The sequence below is a fragment of the Tyto alba genome, unplaced genomic scaffold, assembly GCF_018691265.1.
Source record: "Tyto alba isolate M040663 unplaced genomic scaffold, T.alba_DEE_v4.0 Super-Scaffold_1, whole genome shotgun sequence".
NCBI lineage: Eukaryota > Metazoa > Chordata > Aves > Strigiformes > Tytonidae > Tyto > Tyto alba.
In genome coordinates this window covers 37,962,109-37,977,807 of record NW_024881261.1, presented here as the reverse complement: position 1 = coordinate 37,977,807, position 15,699 = coordinate 37,962,109, and the positions used below count along the sequence as shown (strand labels likewise).

The 15,699-nt window shown below is 52.2% G+C and overlaps 1 protein-coding gene across 12 annotated transcripts in view; it reads left to right on the top strand.

Annotated features, from left to right (window-relative positions):
* The window catches only part of ADAMTS14 (ADAM metallopeptidase with thrombospondin type 1 motif 14), a 35,126-nt gene that overhangs the window by 12,840 nt on the left and 6,587 nt on the right, over positions 1–15,699 (top strand). For 5 of the 12 annotated variants that reach the window (XM_042788770.1, XM_042788782.1, XM_042788786.1 and 2 more), the window contains exons 5-13: positions 2,158–2,274; positions 4,830–4,913; positions 6,514–6,670; positions 11,746–11,851; positions 12,046–12,189; positions 12,935–13,067; positions 13,218–13,331; positions 14,861–15,009; positions 15,292–15,467. In XM_042788770.1, coding sequence (XP_042644704.1) covers positions 2,158–2,274; positions 4,830–4,913; positions 6,514–6,670; positions 11,746–11,851; positions 12,046–12,189; positions 12,935–13,067; positions 13,218–13,331; positions 14,861–15,009; positions 15,292–15,467 — 1,180 coding nt within the window. The remainder of the gene's footprint in view (positions 1–2,157; positions 2,275–4,829; positions 4,914–6,513; positions 6,671–11,745; positions 11,852–12,045; positions 12,190–12,934; positions 13,068–13,217; positions 13,332–14,860; positions 15,010–15,291; positions 15,468–15,699) is intronic. The other 7 variants (XM_042788821.1, XM_042788804.1, XM_042788798.1 and 4 more) reach the window with 3 other exon arrangements.

The following is a 15,699-nucleotide window of genomic DNA, read 5'->3' as shown; positions in this document are numbered from 1 at the left end:
AGCCCTCTCCAGGCTGGGACTTGCCTGGTTCCCCCCCGATTATTGTTCCCAAGGGCTGAGTGACAAAGAGTGCTGCTGAGACCCCACGGCGGAGAGGGTTAGGGGTAAAAACCCTCAAAACCTCCGATTTTAATTTTAACTTGGGATTATCCAAAAAGCCAAGCCAAAGCATGGATTGCTTGAGACACTGATTTGCCGAGCTTGATGCCATTTCAGGAGCGGGGGGAGCCTAAAATAACGGGCAAATTATACTCCTTCTGGTGTATGGGTTTTTTTTTGGTGGTTTGTGAGCCATTTCCTTGCTAACTGATAATAACAAAAAATACCTCTGATGTCTGTCTTATGCAATCATGCACTTTTTCCCACCCCCTGTATAGGCTCTCATGTTTGTTGCTGGTTTGGGGACAGCATAGCCTGTTGTGTAGAAAGCTGTGATAAAAACGAGAGACTTGCTCTGCAGGGCAAACGTTCCCGTTCCTCTATATTGAAAATGTGAGTGACATGGGTCAGCCCTTGCAGAGGATGGTGTACATCCTTGCAGGGAAGGCAAGTGTGTGTAGCAAGCCCAGTAATGTAGTCAGGAGGACTTTTGCCTCTGTTTGTAGCCCCTCAGCCCCAGAAAACAGGCTTGGGGTGCATCCGCCGGCATGAAAATTGAGTGAGGGAATAAAAGAAAGGAGCTTAAAGATGACTTGGCTGTTCTGAGTAAGCAATCTGGGCTTTTGAAATGTCAGCTATTCCGCTGGTTTGGCAAATTCTTCTCGTGTCTCTCTCTTTGTTTTCCTTCCCTGAAGAACGGTGAGGTCTAGACTTTGCCAGTGCGGTTTGCTGTCGAGATCTTGTGTCTGGGGCTGCAGATTCGGGTCTGGCCAGAGGCTTGCAGGGATTTAGGTAGGCAGCTTTGCTTGCTCCTAGTGCCAGCAACGGTTGGGGGGGGGGGGCCCTGGGGGTTTCCCATGCACTTGGCAAATTCATTGAGCATTTTCCAGAAGATGCACAGGGTTTTAATGTTCATTCTTTGTAAAGCAGTAGCATCATCCCCTTGGCGTTGCAGGGCTGGGGGCTTTGGAGTTGTCTGTGGGAGGTCCTGCGGGCTGGTGGTTCTTGCTGGTTTGCCCTCAATGCACAGCTTAGCCTTTAAGGGCTGGTCTGTTTTAGGTGGAAAAAAAAAAAAAATCCTCTTTTAAATGAAATCGGAGAGCATTTCTTGCCAGGTGACAGTATTAAACAGGCTGGGCATCTAACCATGTAGGCGAGAGGGATAAGAAGATCTTTATCCCATCTGTCTTCAGGGAGGCAGGTCCCTTTACCCGAGCCCTTTGCTGAGCAGGTATTTTCTGGGGGGATTTTCTCTGAAGACATTGACTCCCTTAATGGCATCCGCAGAGGGCAGGGGGAGTTGTGCCAAGCCTGCAAACTCCTCTCTGGGCCAGTTTCTATCCCCTCGGCTGGCTTGAACCAGCTCCGGGGCGGGCTGATGGGGAGCAGGGAGGTGATGCTCAGCTCCCCCAGCTCCATCCCCACTTCTTCCACAGGCATCATGGTGCTGGGGGAGATGTTGGCCCTGATGATGATCCCCCTGCCCCCGAAACTTGGGGACCATGGGGTCGCAGCCTCCAAGGCAGCAAGCCATTTTATTTATGTATTTATTTATTTATTTATTTATGTATTTATTTTCCTCAATCAATTATTTATATTTGGCTGTTAAGGGAAGTCTGCAGCCTTGGGCAGTCTGGTTCCACATCTGCTTGCCGAATTACCGGCTCGGCATCGACCTTTATGGTTATGTTAGGTACAGATCCCTGCCTAAATGCTGCCCTCCCCTAGACAAAAGAGGGGGCTGGGGTTTAGCGTTAACCCTTTGGTTCAGAGACTGGATGGTACCTAGTCCCTGCTAGCTGGAGGAGAGTGAGATTTAGCACTGCTTTAAAAGGAAGATTTAGGGGATTATATGCCATCTTGGAGTAATACAGCTTCTTGTGTCTTAGTCCCTTAATGAGCTGCTTCTTAGCTGCTCGTGGTCCTGCCGCTGTCCGTAGCTGCTTCTCTGTCAAGGCTCGCGAAGGATGCACAGTGCTGGGAGGGCGTTGATGAGTTTAGTTGTCAATGCCTGTGAAAAGTATTGCTGTTCCCCAATTTTTTTTTTTTTTCTCCCAGGGTAGGTATTGTTGCCTGGGGGTGCATGGTTTGGGGCAGGGAGCTCTCCTCAGACCAGGGGACTGTTTGCAGGCACCACTGGTGGGAAGAGACATTGCAGAGAGGAGGGCTTGCCTGGTAAGTCAGCTGGCACGGAGCAAAGCTCTTGCCCTAACAGCTCCTCTGTTCGTGCTCCTTCCTCCCCTGGATGCGACCCTCCTCATCTCTCACTGGCCAGGGCTGCCACGTGGCACGTTGTCACGGAGCATCCTTTCTTTCCCGCTGCCCGTGGGGTCTGCTGAACATCCTGCTGAAATATCCTGCGGGAAGGGAGAGAGGTTTGCGCGGCTCCCTGGGATGCTCCGAGTCACGGCAAGGGCAGGCAGCCAGCTCTGACCGGCAGAGAGGTTCCCGAGGCAGGGACATGGTCCAGTGGTTCATCCCAGTGGATCGAGGGGTCCTGGGGAGCGGGGAGCAAGCAGCAGAGTGCCGCTGGATGGTGCTGAGGTGCTGACTGAAGCGGAGGCTTGATGGTGCTCCAGCTCCCAGCAACTGGTGGTGAAGGAAAATGAATAAAGGTTTGGGAAAGTGGAGGACATGGCCGTGTTTTCCCCTTGTTCCCCTGAACCATCTCCCGGGTCCAGCTCTCCGGATCTTCGAGGCCATAGCATATTTTCATTCCTCCCTCTCTCCCAGCATTTCTCACTGTTTTATATTGCCTCTCAGACAACGTGCATTAAGGCTTGGAATATTTTTGTAAAGGGTCAGACTGCTGGCGTGGGACTTCTCAGATCAGCTAACGTTTTCTCCGGGATGCCAAAGCCTGCTGCATCCCAAAACCCGGGGCTGAGCGTGACCCCCCTGGGGTGTTGCAGCCTCTCGCTGGGATGGATGCTTCGTGCTTTGGTGGGACTGTAGGTCTGAGGAACGTTTGTGAGTGGGAGCCCACCTGCAGCGCTGCATGACCTTCCTCCCGTCTGCGCGCATCCCCTCATAAAAAGAGTTAGCGTCAGAAGAAATCTGTCATATTCTTATTAATCTTACAAAATGCCTTTAAAAAGGTACTGGTGCAGCGTGAGGGAGCATCCCAACCACAACAAGCAGGGCCGAGCTGACAACGGGTTGTGCAGTGTTATCTTTCCACGCTGGTGAAGAAATTGACCCCACGGGGCTTACAACGTGTACATCCAAAGGGATGCATTAATGGGGATGGACTGGGGATTTATTTACTGATTATTTTTTTTTGGAAGGGAGGGGATGGGGGGTCAGTTTTCCTGCAATCAAAACGTGGCAGGCTCAGGACCTGCATTACCTCTCTGTAAAGCTCAGGGCCACTCCATATTAGTCGTCGTGGGGAAACGTTAATGCTGAGTCTTTGGGTTTAAAAATGGCCTGAGTGGGTATTTCAGACAGATACACAGTTTATAAATTGGGGAGAGGGTGTGCTTGTAAAGCACTCGCGCAATCTGGGAAATGGCTGACTTGGATCTGGGCAGCAGTAAAGGGGTAGTTGTCACTCAACCCTCGAGTTCAAATGTAAGCTTAAATAAAAAAATGGAATGGGGAAAAAAATAGAGAAGCTCCATAAATCTGGTTTTATAATATTCATCTAGTCCAGAAAGCTGTGATAGAGCTGAGGCAAATTATTTCTCTCTTGGACAGAGCTGAAAAAGTACCTTTTAATTTAAACGTTAATTCTGGTCAGTATTAGAAATGGTTTTAACATGGCTGCCCCGCCTTCTGCAGTGAACCCCCATTTGTGTCAGTGTTCATTTTGGAGACTTTTGCGAATTCAGAAAGTCCCATTCTCTAAAAATATATATATATATATATATATATTTTTTTTTTTTTCCGGGCTGTATTTTCACACGTGCTTTGGCGGTGAGCAAAGGCTGGTGCAGGATCCCCTGCTCTTGCGTGGGTTTATGGCTGCCCACTCAGTGCCTCTCTTGGTGGCCGGCTGTCACCGCGCTCAGCTCGCAGGAACCCTTCTCATCTGGGTGTCTTCTTCTCTTGGTACCACTTAGGAGTAGAATTTGTTTATTCATCCTAGAAACACAGAAGGGAAAAAGCTGTAGCTCATTGTTTCCTTTGGAAAGTAATTTTTTAATAATAGGTATCTTATTGACTCACAAGCTCCCCCTGTTCTTTTCATTGTAGTGTCTTCTCCCGGGGTTTCTGAAGCAGTAGGTCAAATTTGACTCACCGGTATAACTGAGTAATGCCTTTGCTTTGATACAATCACTTGCCTCTCCCCAAAAAGCCATTTTTTCTTTCCACCAAACGCAAGGATGCTGGAGTCCAAAGCGTCTCCTTCCATCTGAGAAAGTCAGACCCTGACGGGTACAATGGCTCATTGCGGGATGCTCGGCGGTGGAGGCAGCTCCCGTGGGAAGCACAGCCCTCCTCTGCTCTCCTGATGGGATGGGTGATGTCACTGACCGTCTGAGCCACCCATCCGGGAGAAATTTGGCTTATTCCAGTTTGGCTTTTTGACTTTATGGTTTTTACACAGAGGAAAAAAATTAGAAAAAAAAAAAAAAGCTGTGAGTGGGAGGAGGGAGATGAGATCTTTGCATCTGGTCTTGGAAAGCAGGGTAGGATGCTGAATGTGGGAACGTGGAGGACAGGAGGGGCTTGAGAGCTGGGATGGGCTTAACCTCTCCTCTGTTTTATTTCCCTCCCTTCTTCAGGTGGATGAAATTTATCACGACGAGTCCCTGGGCGTTCACATCAACATCGTGCTGGTCAGGATGATCATGGTGGGATACCGCCAGGTAAATACAGCGCTCGGACGTGGCGAGTAGGAGATGCCATTGGGGCTGGCCTCTGCTTTTTGGCCACTTTCCCGGCTCGAGAGGGAGGGAGGGAGGGCTGCCGAAATGCAATGTAGGCACAGCAGGCAGCTGCCACTTCTCCCAGGGCCAGCAAGCGTGCAGCGACACCGTGACTTAGTGTCTCCTCACCATAATATTTAGCACTTAGGTGAGCCCTGGCTTGGAAAAATGCAGCCATTCAGGTTGGCTATTGAAGCCTAAGTGACAACTGTGCCGAGCAGGAATGAGGGGGGCACCTGGATTCTGGAACCTGAAGATCTGGAGACCCCCACAGCCCTCCAGCCCCAGGGCAAAGAGAGGTCCCTGGGGAGATGGCAGGTGGGCTATGATCAGCCTTTATCTGTTTGCACTGGGGTGCCAGAAGAACCACGAGAGGCTTCCTCAGAAGCTCTAGGGTGGCAGTAGATGGTGGGACAAAGGTGGCTTCCCAAGTTGGTAAGAGCTGGATGTTAGTGAGGAGAAGCCGAGGCCAGGATCTCCTGCATCCCAGCCTTGACTCGGCAGTCCTGGAAAGCTTTGCTGCTGGTCCTGCAGCTCCCGGGTGGCTTGGGCATGGGCACGGAAATCGTGGGAAGGTTTCGTGTGGTTTCTCACGTTGCGTTTGTTTTTTGAAGGCCTGTTTGAGCACGGCAGCCAGAAGATTTTCTTTAAAACAATGGGATTTGCTATGCTTCTTGTGGCTAGCCCCTATCCTACATGAAGCATTAATGACTCAACGTGGTGACGTCTGCGTGTGTGGTCCACAAATAAGCCCCATTAGGTTTTGGAAAAAAAGCCTGCTAGTTGCAGGAATCTGCTCGGCCGGCAGAAACCAAATGCCTCGGAGAGACTCGGGCATGAGCAGATGCTTGAATCCAGGTGATAGCTCACCCCTGTTGAGGTCTGGTGCTTCCTGAGCAAGTCCTTCTGCGGCTTCTTGTCTCCCACCTTGCACTTTGTAGGTCAAAACCTCTGTGGCTTCTACTCAAGGGCCAGGGGAAGGGCAGCGCTTCTTCCCTTTCTTCCCACCGCTGCAGCTCGGCAGGTACCTGCCTGACAGCATTGTTTATTTTATAGAACATCGTTTATTCTTTAGAGCATCATTTATTTCGTAGAGCATAATTTTGCAAAATGCTAATCTCAGAGCAAAAAGAAGAAAAAAGATGAAGGGCGAGGTGACTGCTATAAAACAGTCCCAGGCACCTCCACCTCTTTGCTCTTGGGCTCTTGGTCTCTGTGGGTCAGGTTTCGCAGGGGAGCATTGCTGTGCTCATTGCTGAGCAGCTTCCCAGGTGCTCTCCTCTTTTACCTACTGCTGCCCCGAGCATTTGTGGGACCAAAGAGGGTCATATACTTTCCTGTACCAGACCACATCTGTTTGTGGGAATGGTTTCTTAGCTGTTTTTAAATTTAAAAAGTGCAAGCTGCTTTGGTGTTGTTGCTTCTAATGATGGAGAAGCACTGCTTAGGAGTCTTTCCAACCCCAAAACTCTTGGCAGGTTCCTTGTCCTCCACTAACTTACCTTTTTTTTTTTTTTTTTTTTTTTAATTCTTTATCCAGTCAGTCAGCCTGATAGAACGAGGGAACCCGTCTCGGAGCTTGGAGCAGGTCTGCCGCTGGGCTCACTCGCAGCAGCGCTCCGACCCGGAGCACGCCGAGTACCACGACCACGCTGTATTCCTCACCAGGCAAGATTTTGGTCCCGCAGGTATGCAAGGTACTGTATTTATCTCGATCAGGTATGTGCAGTTTGCTGGGGGAAAGCCAGTGAGGGGAGAGGATTTCTTGCAAACACAGTCTGTTTCTTGGCCAGCAAGGTCCAGAAAAAGGTTATAAAAATTGGTATTTTTTTATCGTGAACCAGAAGAAAGACAGAATTATTCCAGCGCATCAACCTGAATGGATACAAAAATCATCTTTATTCATTCTGCCCTTACTTTGGTTTCATGCACCAATGCTGCCCTTGTCCCAGAGTACCTTAAAAAACTGGAAAATAACATAAAAAAAGATGGAATACCACAGGGAGCTTCACGGGGCCAGTTAATCCTTTCTGTCCCCTGGAGGATCTTTAAAACCTGTTTTTTACATAGGTTGGTTTCTTGGCCCTCTTAGGACTTGGACACGGGAGCATTGAGTAAAACCCAGGCCAGAGAGGAGGTCTTACTGCAGCCTGAAGGAGTGATGGCAATAGTCCTCTCACCCTCATGGTGCAGAGTCTGTGCTGATGTGGTCTGAGAAGTTAGAGACATAGGCAAAAAACTCTGCAAAATTTGCAGGAAAAGATTCTGGTGTTTTGTGGCTCCATTAGAAAAGCGGATGCTTTGGTGTCATCGCGAGAGGTGACTTCTGCCCGTTCTCTTGAGCCCGCTATCTCCAAATTGCCATCTCCTCCTCCCTACGCTGGTGGCAAGGTCTGAATTTCCCATTGGGAAGCTCAGTTTGATGGCATGAATGTGCTGGTAACATCACACTGATTTGTAGCATGAGTCCTGGTGAGCGTAGGAGGAAGGAGAGGTGAAGATGGTTCGGTAATCAAGGTAGTCACCTTGATTACCTCCTTGGAAATGGTTTCCCCGCAGCAGCAGATGAACTGCAGGAGATACCCAGCTGGAAGCCCTCCTGAACCTGTGCTGTTGGCCATCAAAAAGTGGAGCTAGGGTTGTGCCAACAGCCTCCCTGCCGAGCCGTCAACCTGCCTTGGGCTCCTTGTCCGGAGCTGTGCGGCAGCGTGGGTGAAATACCAGGTTTTGTTTCATTTTTCTAGACTCTTCCTGGCAAAGTGACTGTGTCCAAAGGCGTTGGTGAGAGGACCTTTTTTGGCATGTTGGCAGAAGGGGGAGACATACTGGACTCCCCCTTTGTGGGAAGGAGTCATGAGATCAATGGAGTACCCTGGTTTTAAGAGTGCTCGTTCCAGCTCCTTCCCCCTTTCCCTGCGGATCTGGCTCCCTGCTTGTCACACATCTCTGAGACGGACGTTTGCTTTCTGCAGAAGTCCCCATAGCTGCTGTGTCCTTGCCTGGCTGTGTTGCATGCACAAGGCGTGGGTGCTCCTCACGCACTGGGAACTTCCCTCTCATTGGAATAGTAACACTTTGCTTACCTTTGCCTCTTTTCCTCAAAACAAAGTCCTTTTAGATCCCTATCACCCCATGTCAGCTCAGGGCTACGTGCAATGAAGGACCAGACCGTGGCACCTCCAACACTTGCTCTTGGCTTAGATGGTATCTAAGGGGCTTGCTGAGGTGGTGGCAAATAGCCTGCTGGATTCTTGAGCCGCTGCTGTGGGGTGTATGTGCTGGTTGGGAAGCATCTGTCCTGCTCCTGCGTGCCCTGAAGCTGAGCGGAAGGCAGAGGTGGTCCTGCCCCAAAGACCCTGCAGCCTAAGTCAACAAGCCAGGAGAAAGGTGGCCTTTGATGATGAAGTCCTCCAAGTCGCAGAGACCTGGGAACGGAGGCTAAATGTCAAGCCTGTGCTTAACTTGATGCCTCATCACTCCTTACTCACCACTCCACCCTCATAACTCCTTGTGTGCCCAATTAGCAACGGAGACGGGGCTGAATCTGGCTCGTTAACCCATGTGGTCCTCTTAGCCCAGGCTATTTCCATGCCAGCATGCCAACCATGCTTCATCACCACGTCCCCACCAGACATGGCTCCTTTGTTGTGTCACCTCCCCTTGGCCAGCAAGCCAGACCAGTGTTTGGTCTGGTGTGGCACTGGTTAAGCTGGATGCAAGTCCTCACAAAGCATTACAGACTTCTGGCATAGCTCCTCTCTGTTGCGGGTCCAAGCTGAGCCCTGAGGAGGTTTACAAAAACTTCTCAGTGCTGGCAGCAGCCCCGCTCATGGCATCTCCTGCTGGGGATGAGAGAAGTCGTGGCGAACGTGGAGGAATTTTGGAAAGCTGGTGCAATTGTTGCTTTGGAATCGAGGGGAAACTGGAAGGCGTGAAGGGGAAGGTCCGGGAGGGACAGCTGAGCTGCGCTGCCCTCGCATGTGGGTTGCAAATAAACCCCTGCCCTTCAAAGAGAAATACCTCTCAGCGGTGGACAGATGGGTTGTAAATTATTAACTGTAGCTGCTGAAGCCCCATCTAAACCAGAAGAGACTGTCGTGTCCCTCCACAGCGGGTGGGCACGGAGGGCTTTCTGGCCCAGGCTGAAGGATGCTTTTGCTTATTTAATTTGTTGCCCTGTAATCACCTATGGTTGGCCATTGAGCAGGCTGGCAGTTCATGCAGAAGGTTAGAAAGGCTGAAAGCAGATAGGAAGTGTCCATAAAGAAGAATAAAGTGCATTTGGAGGAAGCAAGAGACTGGCTGGTGTCTTGCTGCTATGGTGAGGACATGCTGCTTCTCCTATGTGTGGGTCTGGTAAGCGTTTGCAGGCTACTCTAGTCTTCACCAAGTAAGTATTTTCCAGGTCGTTACTTCCCACCATCGTTCTCCTGTGGAGATACTTCTTTCAGTTCTCACAGGGGTCTTAATTATGAAAGACCAGTGTCTGCCTTCCTGAGCATCCACCTTTTCATATTCCTTTGTTCCATCTCCCGTCCAGACATCCAGAGCCTCTTGAGTTGGCAATGTGTCCTGTTTTCATCCTAGACAAACTATATTTGCTGTCCCCTTGTACAGAAAGTTTTCTACATCTTTACTCTTTCTTGTGAGAAGTTTCATGAGGGGGAAAAAAAAAAAATTTAAATTATTTATCCAGGATTTGGCTCATTACTGTATGGTTAAACCCAATTATCTGATTCTCTCTCTCAAGCTCTTAGTTTGGCCTGTTATCTTTTGCTTTCCTTCTGACTGTAGTGCCCGTTGAGCCTGTCATTTCTCCACTCTCTTTCTTAAGGTGTTTTAGTTTATTTCTTCATTGGAATAAGTCTTGTTGCCCACTTGAATGTGGGGAAGACGAAAAACAAATGCTTCCCCCCGTAAATAGAGCCCCAGGTGTATTGAAGCTTCTTTGAGAAGATCCTCGTGATTGCAGAAGTTTCTCTGAGGTTACGTGGTGCTTTGCAGGCAGAAGCAAACTCGCTCTGCCTGTAATAGGTGTTTGTTTAAACTTGGGCTTTTTGCTCAGCAACTTGAGTTCACTTGACCTCCTTCACTTGGATCACAGGCAAAAATGCATCCATCGCTTCCCACAAAATACCATGTGAGTGAGCCCTTCAAAGGTTTGTGTTTGGGCTTGTTTTGAAAAATTAAATTATTATTATGAGAGAAGCTTCCTTTTGAAGTTCCACTGCAGGTGGACACCCTGGAAAATCTCTGCTCAGCCGCTAAATAGAAATATTGAGGGAAATGCTCACCCCAAAGCCCCTTGGTTTTGCCTTATGCTTGGGGTGACGGTAACTTCTGGGTGCCCAGTGGTGCAGCAGCCACCCATCCCTTGTTCCATCAGGCATCTGATCCACTCATCACACCCACAAAGACAACTGCTGTTGACATTAGGGCAGAGCTGTAGGAAACCTTTTATTTTTTTTTTTTTTTTTGCTTTAATCTATTGTCCTTGGCCAGCTGCGTGGTGCTGGGACCCACCCACTCGTTCAGCTTGGGAATTAAGTGGAGTGCGATCCCATCCTTTCCTCTCCACCCTCTTCCAGGGCATTTAGTCACAAATCACTGGCTCGATGTGGAGCGAGTGGCCCGTGAGGATGGTGGCCTGTGGACCCCCGTGTTTTGGCTAGGGTGTGTGCAGGAGGGCAGGCGTAGGCATGTGCATCCACCCTCAGCTCATCAGCACCCCTCTCCTGCTGCAGCTCAGCCTCCCTCTTGGCTCACCTAGATTTTCTCTTCCAGCATCCCTATCCCCAGGGCAGAGTTATCCAGCATGGTCCTGCCTTGCTTTTGCCTCTTGGAGCTAAAGTCCTTCCTTTGCTAACTTCCTTCCCCTTGATGCCAAAAAGGGTCAGTCTTTAAAAAAAAAAAAAAATATATATATATATTTATAGTTCTACATATATAAAAATTTGGCAAGTAAATTCCAGGAAGTGCCAAGGAATTAATTGAATTGGGTGGAAATGATGTGAGAAAACAAGAAAAATAAACCAAACTGGAGGTGATGCGTTGCTGAATGGGTGGGAGGAAGGCTTCTCTGCCCCCAGCTGCCCCACTGCACTGCACTTGATCGAGGGCTGGGGGCTGGGGAGGTGCATGGTCCTCCCCGGCTCCGTCTGGGGGGGGGGGGGGAGGGTGCCCCCGTGCCTCGGGCTGGTGCGGGTGCATGTGTGGGTGCATGGCAGGAGTCCCCGTAGCCTGCAGGGAGCGAGGCTGTGCTTTCAGTGGGTCTCTGGGGGGGACACCTCACGCCTTTCGTTCTCTCTCTTCCTTTCTTCTTTATTTTTTTTTTTTTTTGTTGTTGTTGTTTTGTTTTGTTTTTAATAAAGAAGAATGCGGGGGATGCCATTTCTGGGCTGGGAGGCGGTGGTCACCGACACCGATAAAGCACCCATGGGTCCCTTTGCTGCCCTCTCGCCGGCCCAGACGCGTTAGCACGAGGGCAGAGAGATGCCGGCGAGCCTCAGCGTAACCTCAGCCCGCTTTTGGCACTGGCAGCCGGGATGGTCGTACTGGTGAGCAAGTCCTTGGGCTGCCAGCCAAGTGACCTGGGCAGCTCCTCCTCTTCAACGCCTTCCTCTTCGTTTTCTCCTCCCGTTGCAGTGAAGCCAGGCTGCGGGTTGTTTTGTTTTGGTTTTTTTTAAGTTTTTTCATTTTCCCCACCTCTTCTTCCCCTCTCTCAAAGGTTTTTCTCTCTCCTCTCTTCCTCTCCCTTTCTCTCTTGCCCCAGGCTACGCGCCAGTGACGGGGATGTGCCACCCGCTCCGAAGCTGCACCCTCAACCACGAAGATGGCTTCTCCTCGGCCTTTGTTGTGGCCCACGAGACTGGCCACGTGTAAGTTGTGGGGGCAGAGCTGGCTGTCCCCTTCGGAGCAGGGGCAAGCGTGTGCCGGTGACCCTTCCCTTGCCAAAGGGGCTTTCTGTTTGTGCGGGCGCACGTACCACCGCGGCGTGCGAGGGGCTGGTGTAAATTCCTCCCCCCCCCCCCCCCCCCGGGGAACCTGACTTTACACCAGCTTTTCTCACCAGGTTAGGCATGGAGCACGACGGCCAGGGCAACCGCTGCGCCGATGAGACCAGCATGGGGAGCATCATGGCACCGCTGGTCCAGGCCGCCTTCCACCGCTACCACTGGTCCCGCTGCAGCAAGCAGGAGCTCAACCGCTACATTCAGTAAGTCAGTTTTAAGCAGGAGGGGGATGTTCCCCCTTCAGACGACGTGACCGCCTGCATCTTGTCCTCAGGAGCTCCCGCCTGAAGCAAGCAGTGGGCAGTTCCCCACTGGGATTACTTGTTCTGGCCAGAATAGCAAAAACGGGTCCTTGGGAGGTTATTTCCCCTTTTTCTTCGACTGTCAGCTTTGGTTGTTCCTTGTATGAGTCTGAGTTTGGTTTTGGGCTGTGGAGGCTGGAGGCAAATAGGAGCCTGATAAAAGCTGGAGGCATCAACAGGGCAATAGTTTGCAGAAGCTCTGTGCTGGTGGAGCCCAGATCCAGATCTCAGATATTTTTGCCATTTGCTTTGGGCAGCCCGTGTGGTTTCTCCTTTAGGCTGTAAGATGTTTTGTGCTGCATTAAAAAAAAAAACAAACAAACCAAAAAACCGTGTAGGGCCAGGCCAGCAGCTTTCTGTGCGTTGGGGCTGAGAGGAGTGGCAGGAAAGCAGGTGGCAGTGGCAGGACCCACTAGTGCCAGGGTGCTCTGTCCCCAAGGGAGCTGCAGGCAGCGGAGGGCTGCTTCTCTTTGGGGGACCTTGCACAGCGGGCAACATGTTTTCCAGCAGTGGGTAGTTAGCATCAGCGCCAAGATAATTCAGATTTCTCAATATCTGAGTGTGGGGAGAGGGGAGGGGAGGGGTGAGGGAGGAGAATCCTCCATGTCTGGCTCTGCAGCTTTGCCTCTGCCCTGCATCTCTGCAGCTCCTACGACTGCCTGCTGGATGACCCCTTTGAGCACCAGTGGCCCACGTTACCCGAGCTGCCGGGCATTAACTACTCCATGGACGAGCAGTGCCGCTTCGACTTCGGGGTGGGCTACAAAACGTGCACGGCGGTGAGTATGGGTTGCACAGCCGCGTCGCCCCCCTACCCCAAGGACCCCCAGCTGGGTGCTGCGGGGGGTGAGGAGGGGTTGCTGCGAGCCTGCCAGGACCCCCCCCCCCCCCCCCCCGCCGTCCCAGCCCAACTCCTCTGTGCTCCCCAGTTCCGCACCTTCGACCCCTGCAAGCAGCTGTGGTGCAGCCACCCGGACAACCCCTACTTCTGCAAGACCAAGAAGGGGCCACCCTTGGATGGGACCGAGTGCTCTCCAGGCAAGGTAGGGGCTGGTCCCCTTGGGAGGGGACAGGGACACCCTTGAGGGCAGCGGTCGGTGGGTGCCTGTTTTTTTTTTTAGCTGGCGTTGCTCCTTGTTCTCCCCAGTTGGTGCTCAGATGAGGACTTCGTTTTCCTTCCGATCTGCCTGCTTCTGCAGAGAAGCAGGACTCCTTTTGTCACTTGACAAAAGAGCGATGGCATCGTTGCACGTCCAACCTCGTGATGTCACCGGGCTTTTACTTTAGGCTCTCTTAGCACGCCCGTTAGCACAGTATGAAAGTGTAGGTACGTTGGAAGAGCTGGTGGCCCACGCAGGTTTTGAGTAGTTCTGGGGCGTGACTGGGCATAAAGCATCCAACACCTTTTGATGAGTTTCTGTATAAATCCCAGCATTCTCTCTCAAAATGCAGACTCCTCGAGTGCTTGAGTGACGGTTTGCCAAAAGCTTCCAAACTGAGGCTTTTTGAAGCCCAGAAGTACAGATGTGTTACCCGTTTTGCTGGCATGTGTGGCTCCAGGGCACCGCAAACACCTGGGCTGGGAGCTCCACGGGACAGTCAGTGTTTTGCCCCTTTGGGGACCTTCCCTGCGCCTGGCGCGGTGGCCACCAAAGGCACTGTTGGCTTTTCCCCAGGGCTGGAGTTAAACCCTGGGTCTGGGTGCCCGCGGGGTGACACCGCAGCTTCGTGCCAGGCATTCTGCACGCACGTGGGAAGAAGTGCGGAGCTCTGGGGTGTCGTTTACCAAAATGCCCAGCAGCTCGCTCCTGTGCTCCGTGCAGAAGTTTGGGTTCATCCTCTCTGTGCCAGCGGGGAGACGTCCCCAGGGCTCATCCAGTCCTGGACCTGGGTCTAATTCAGTGCCTGCCCAAGGATCTGTGTGGGTAGAGAGAGGCTGGAGAGAGAAAACCGGTCCAGGAACTCAAAAATACAGTGTTGCTTGTGCCTTGAGCAGCCTTTTGCACGGGTTTGTCCTTCCGCATCCCAATCCCTCCAGCCGTGCAGCTTGTGTATCACGTCTGGAGCAAATCACCCCTCCTCTGTTGCCCGCTTTTCCAGCTATGATTTAAAAAACCAAAGCACGTGCGAATGAGTAAATCCCGGAGAAAAACATGAGAATATAACCCAGCTGCCAGCTTCCCAGCTGATGTAAACCACCGCTGTGCAGGCTCTTCTGTGCCAGATTCAAGCACAGATGTGTTGGGAGCCTGCCCTGCTTATTCCTGCTGTGGATCCTGGCCGTGGAGCTGTGCGGGGCTCTCAGAGCAAAGCCACGGGCTGCTTGTGCTCCTGAATGGGTCGTGAAATGATGCAGCTTGCTTATCTCCAAACCAGCTGGGAGGGAAGCCCCGGGGAGGCCTCCTGGTCCTGCTTCCGATGGGAGGGACGTGCTTGAGGGCGTGACGAAGAGCACCTTCCTCACGAGCCATTTTTTGGTAGTGCTGTGGGTGCAGGAGGGTTCTCTTGGCGGATGTGGAGCGCTTTGGAAGAGGCAGGCGTGGAGCTCACCCCTCTTGCTCCTCCCTTCCAGTGGTGCTTCAAAGGTCACTGCATCTGGAAGACGTCGGAGCAGCCTTACAGCCAGGACGGCAGCTGGAGCTCCTGGTCTAAATTTGGCTCCTGCTCCAGGACCTGCGGGGGAGGCGTGCGCTCGCGCAGCCGGAGCTGCGACAACCCGCCGTACGTTTGGCCCCCACCTCCCCCCCGCCCCCCCCCCAACTTTTAGCCCAGGGGGTAAAACTTGAAGCGGCCGAGAGCCACCGGTTCCTCGCTCATCCCCCCCGGAGCACTTGGTCGGCAGGGATGGGGACATCTGCCCCCAGGGATGGGGACATCTGCCCCCCCTGGGGCGAGCTGCGCAGTGCGGTTGGGCGCTGAGCTGCATCGCGTTTGAACAGCATCCTCCCCACGCCCCACCACCCCGATGCTTTTTTTTTTTAACCCACCTGCTTTATTTTCCAGCCCGGCGTACGGCGGGCGGCACTGCCCTGGAGCCACCTATGAGTACCAAGTGTGCAACACCGAGGAGTGCCCGGGGCCCTACCAGGATTTCCGTGCCCAGCAGTGCTCCAAGCGCAACTCCTACTACACTCACCAGAACAGCAAGCACTCCTGGCTTCCCTACGAGCATCACGACGGTGAGCAGAGGCGGGTCCTGGCAAAGGAGCAGTAGCCAGATTGCCTTCCCTCCCGGAGGAGGCCGCGCTGGTGGCCATCACCGTGGGATGGAGGCTGTGCCAGCTGCACAGATGTTGGGCTGTGGAGAGCTCCTGAGCTGGAAACTAGAGCGCAATAAGCCAGCATCAAGCAGCCAGGACTTTAAAATCAATCTCTTGTGTCACGTAGAGAAACCCAGACTGGTTCCCGCTG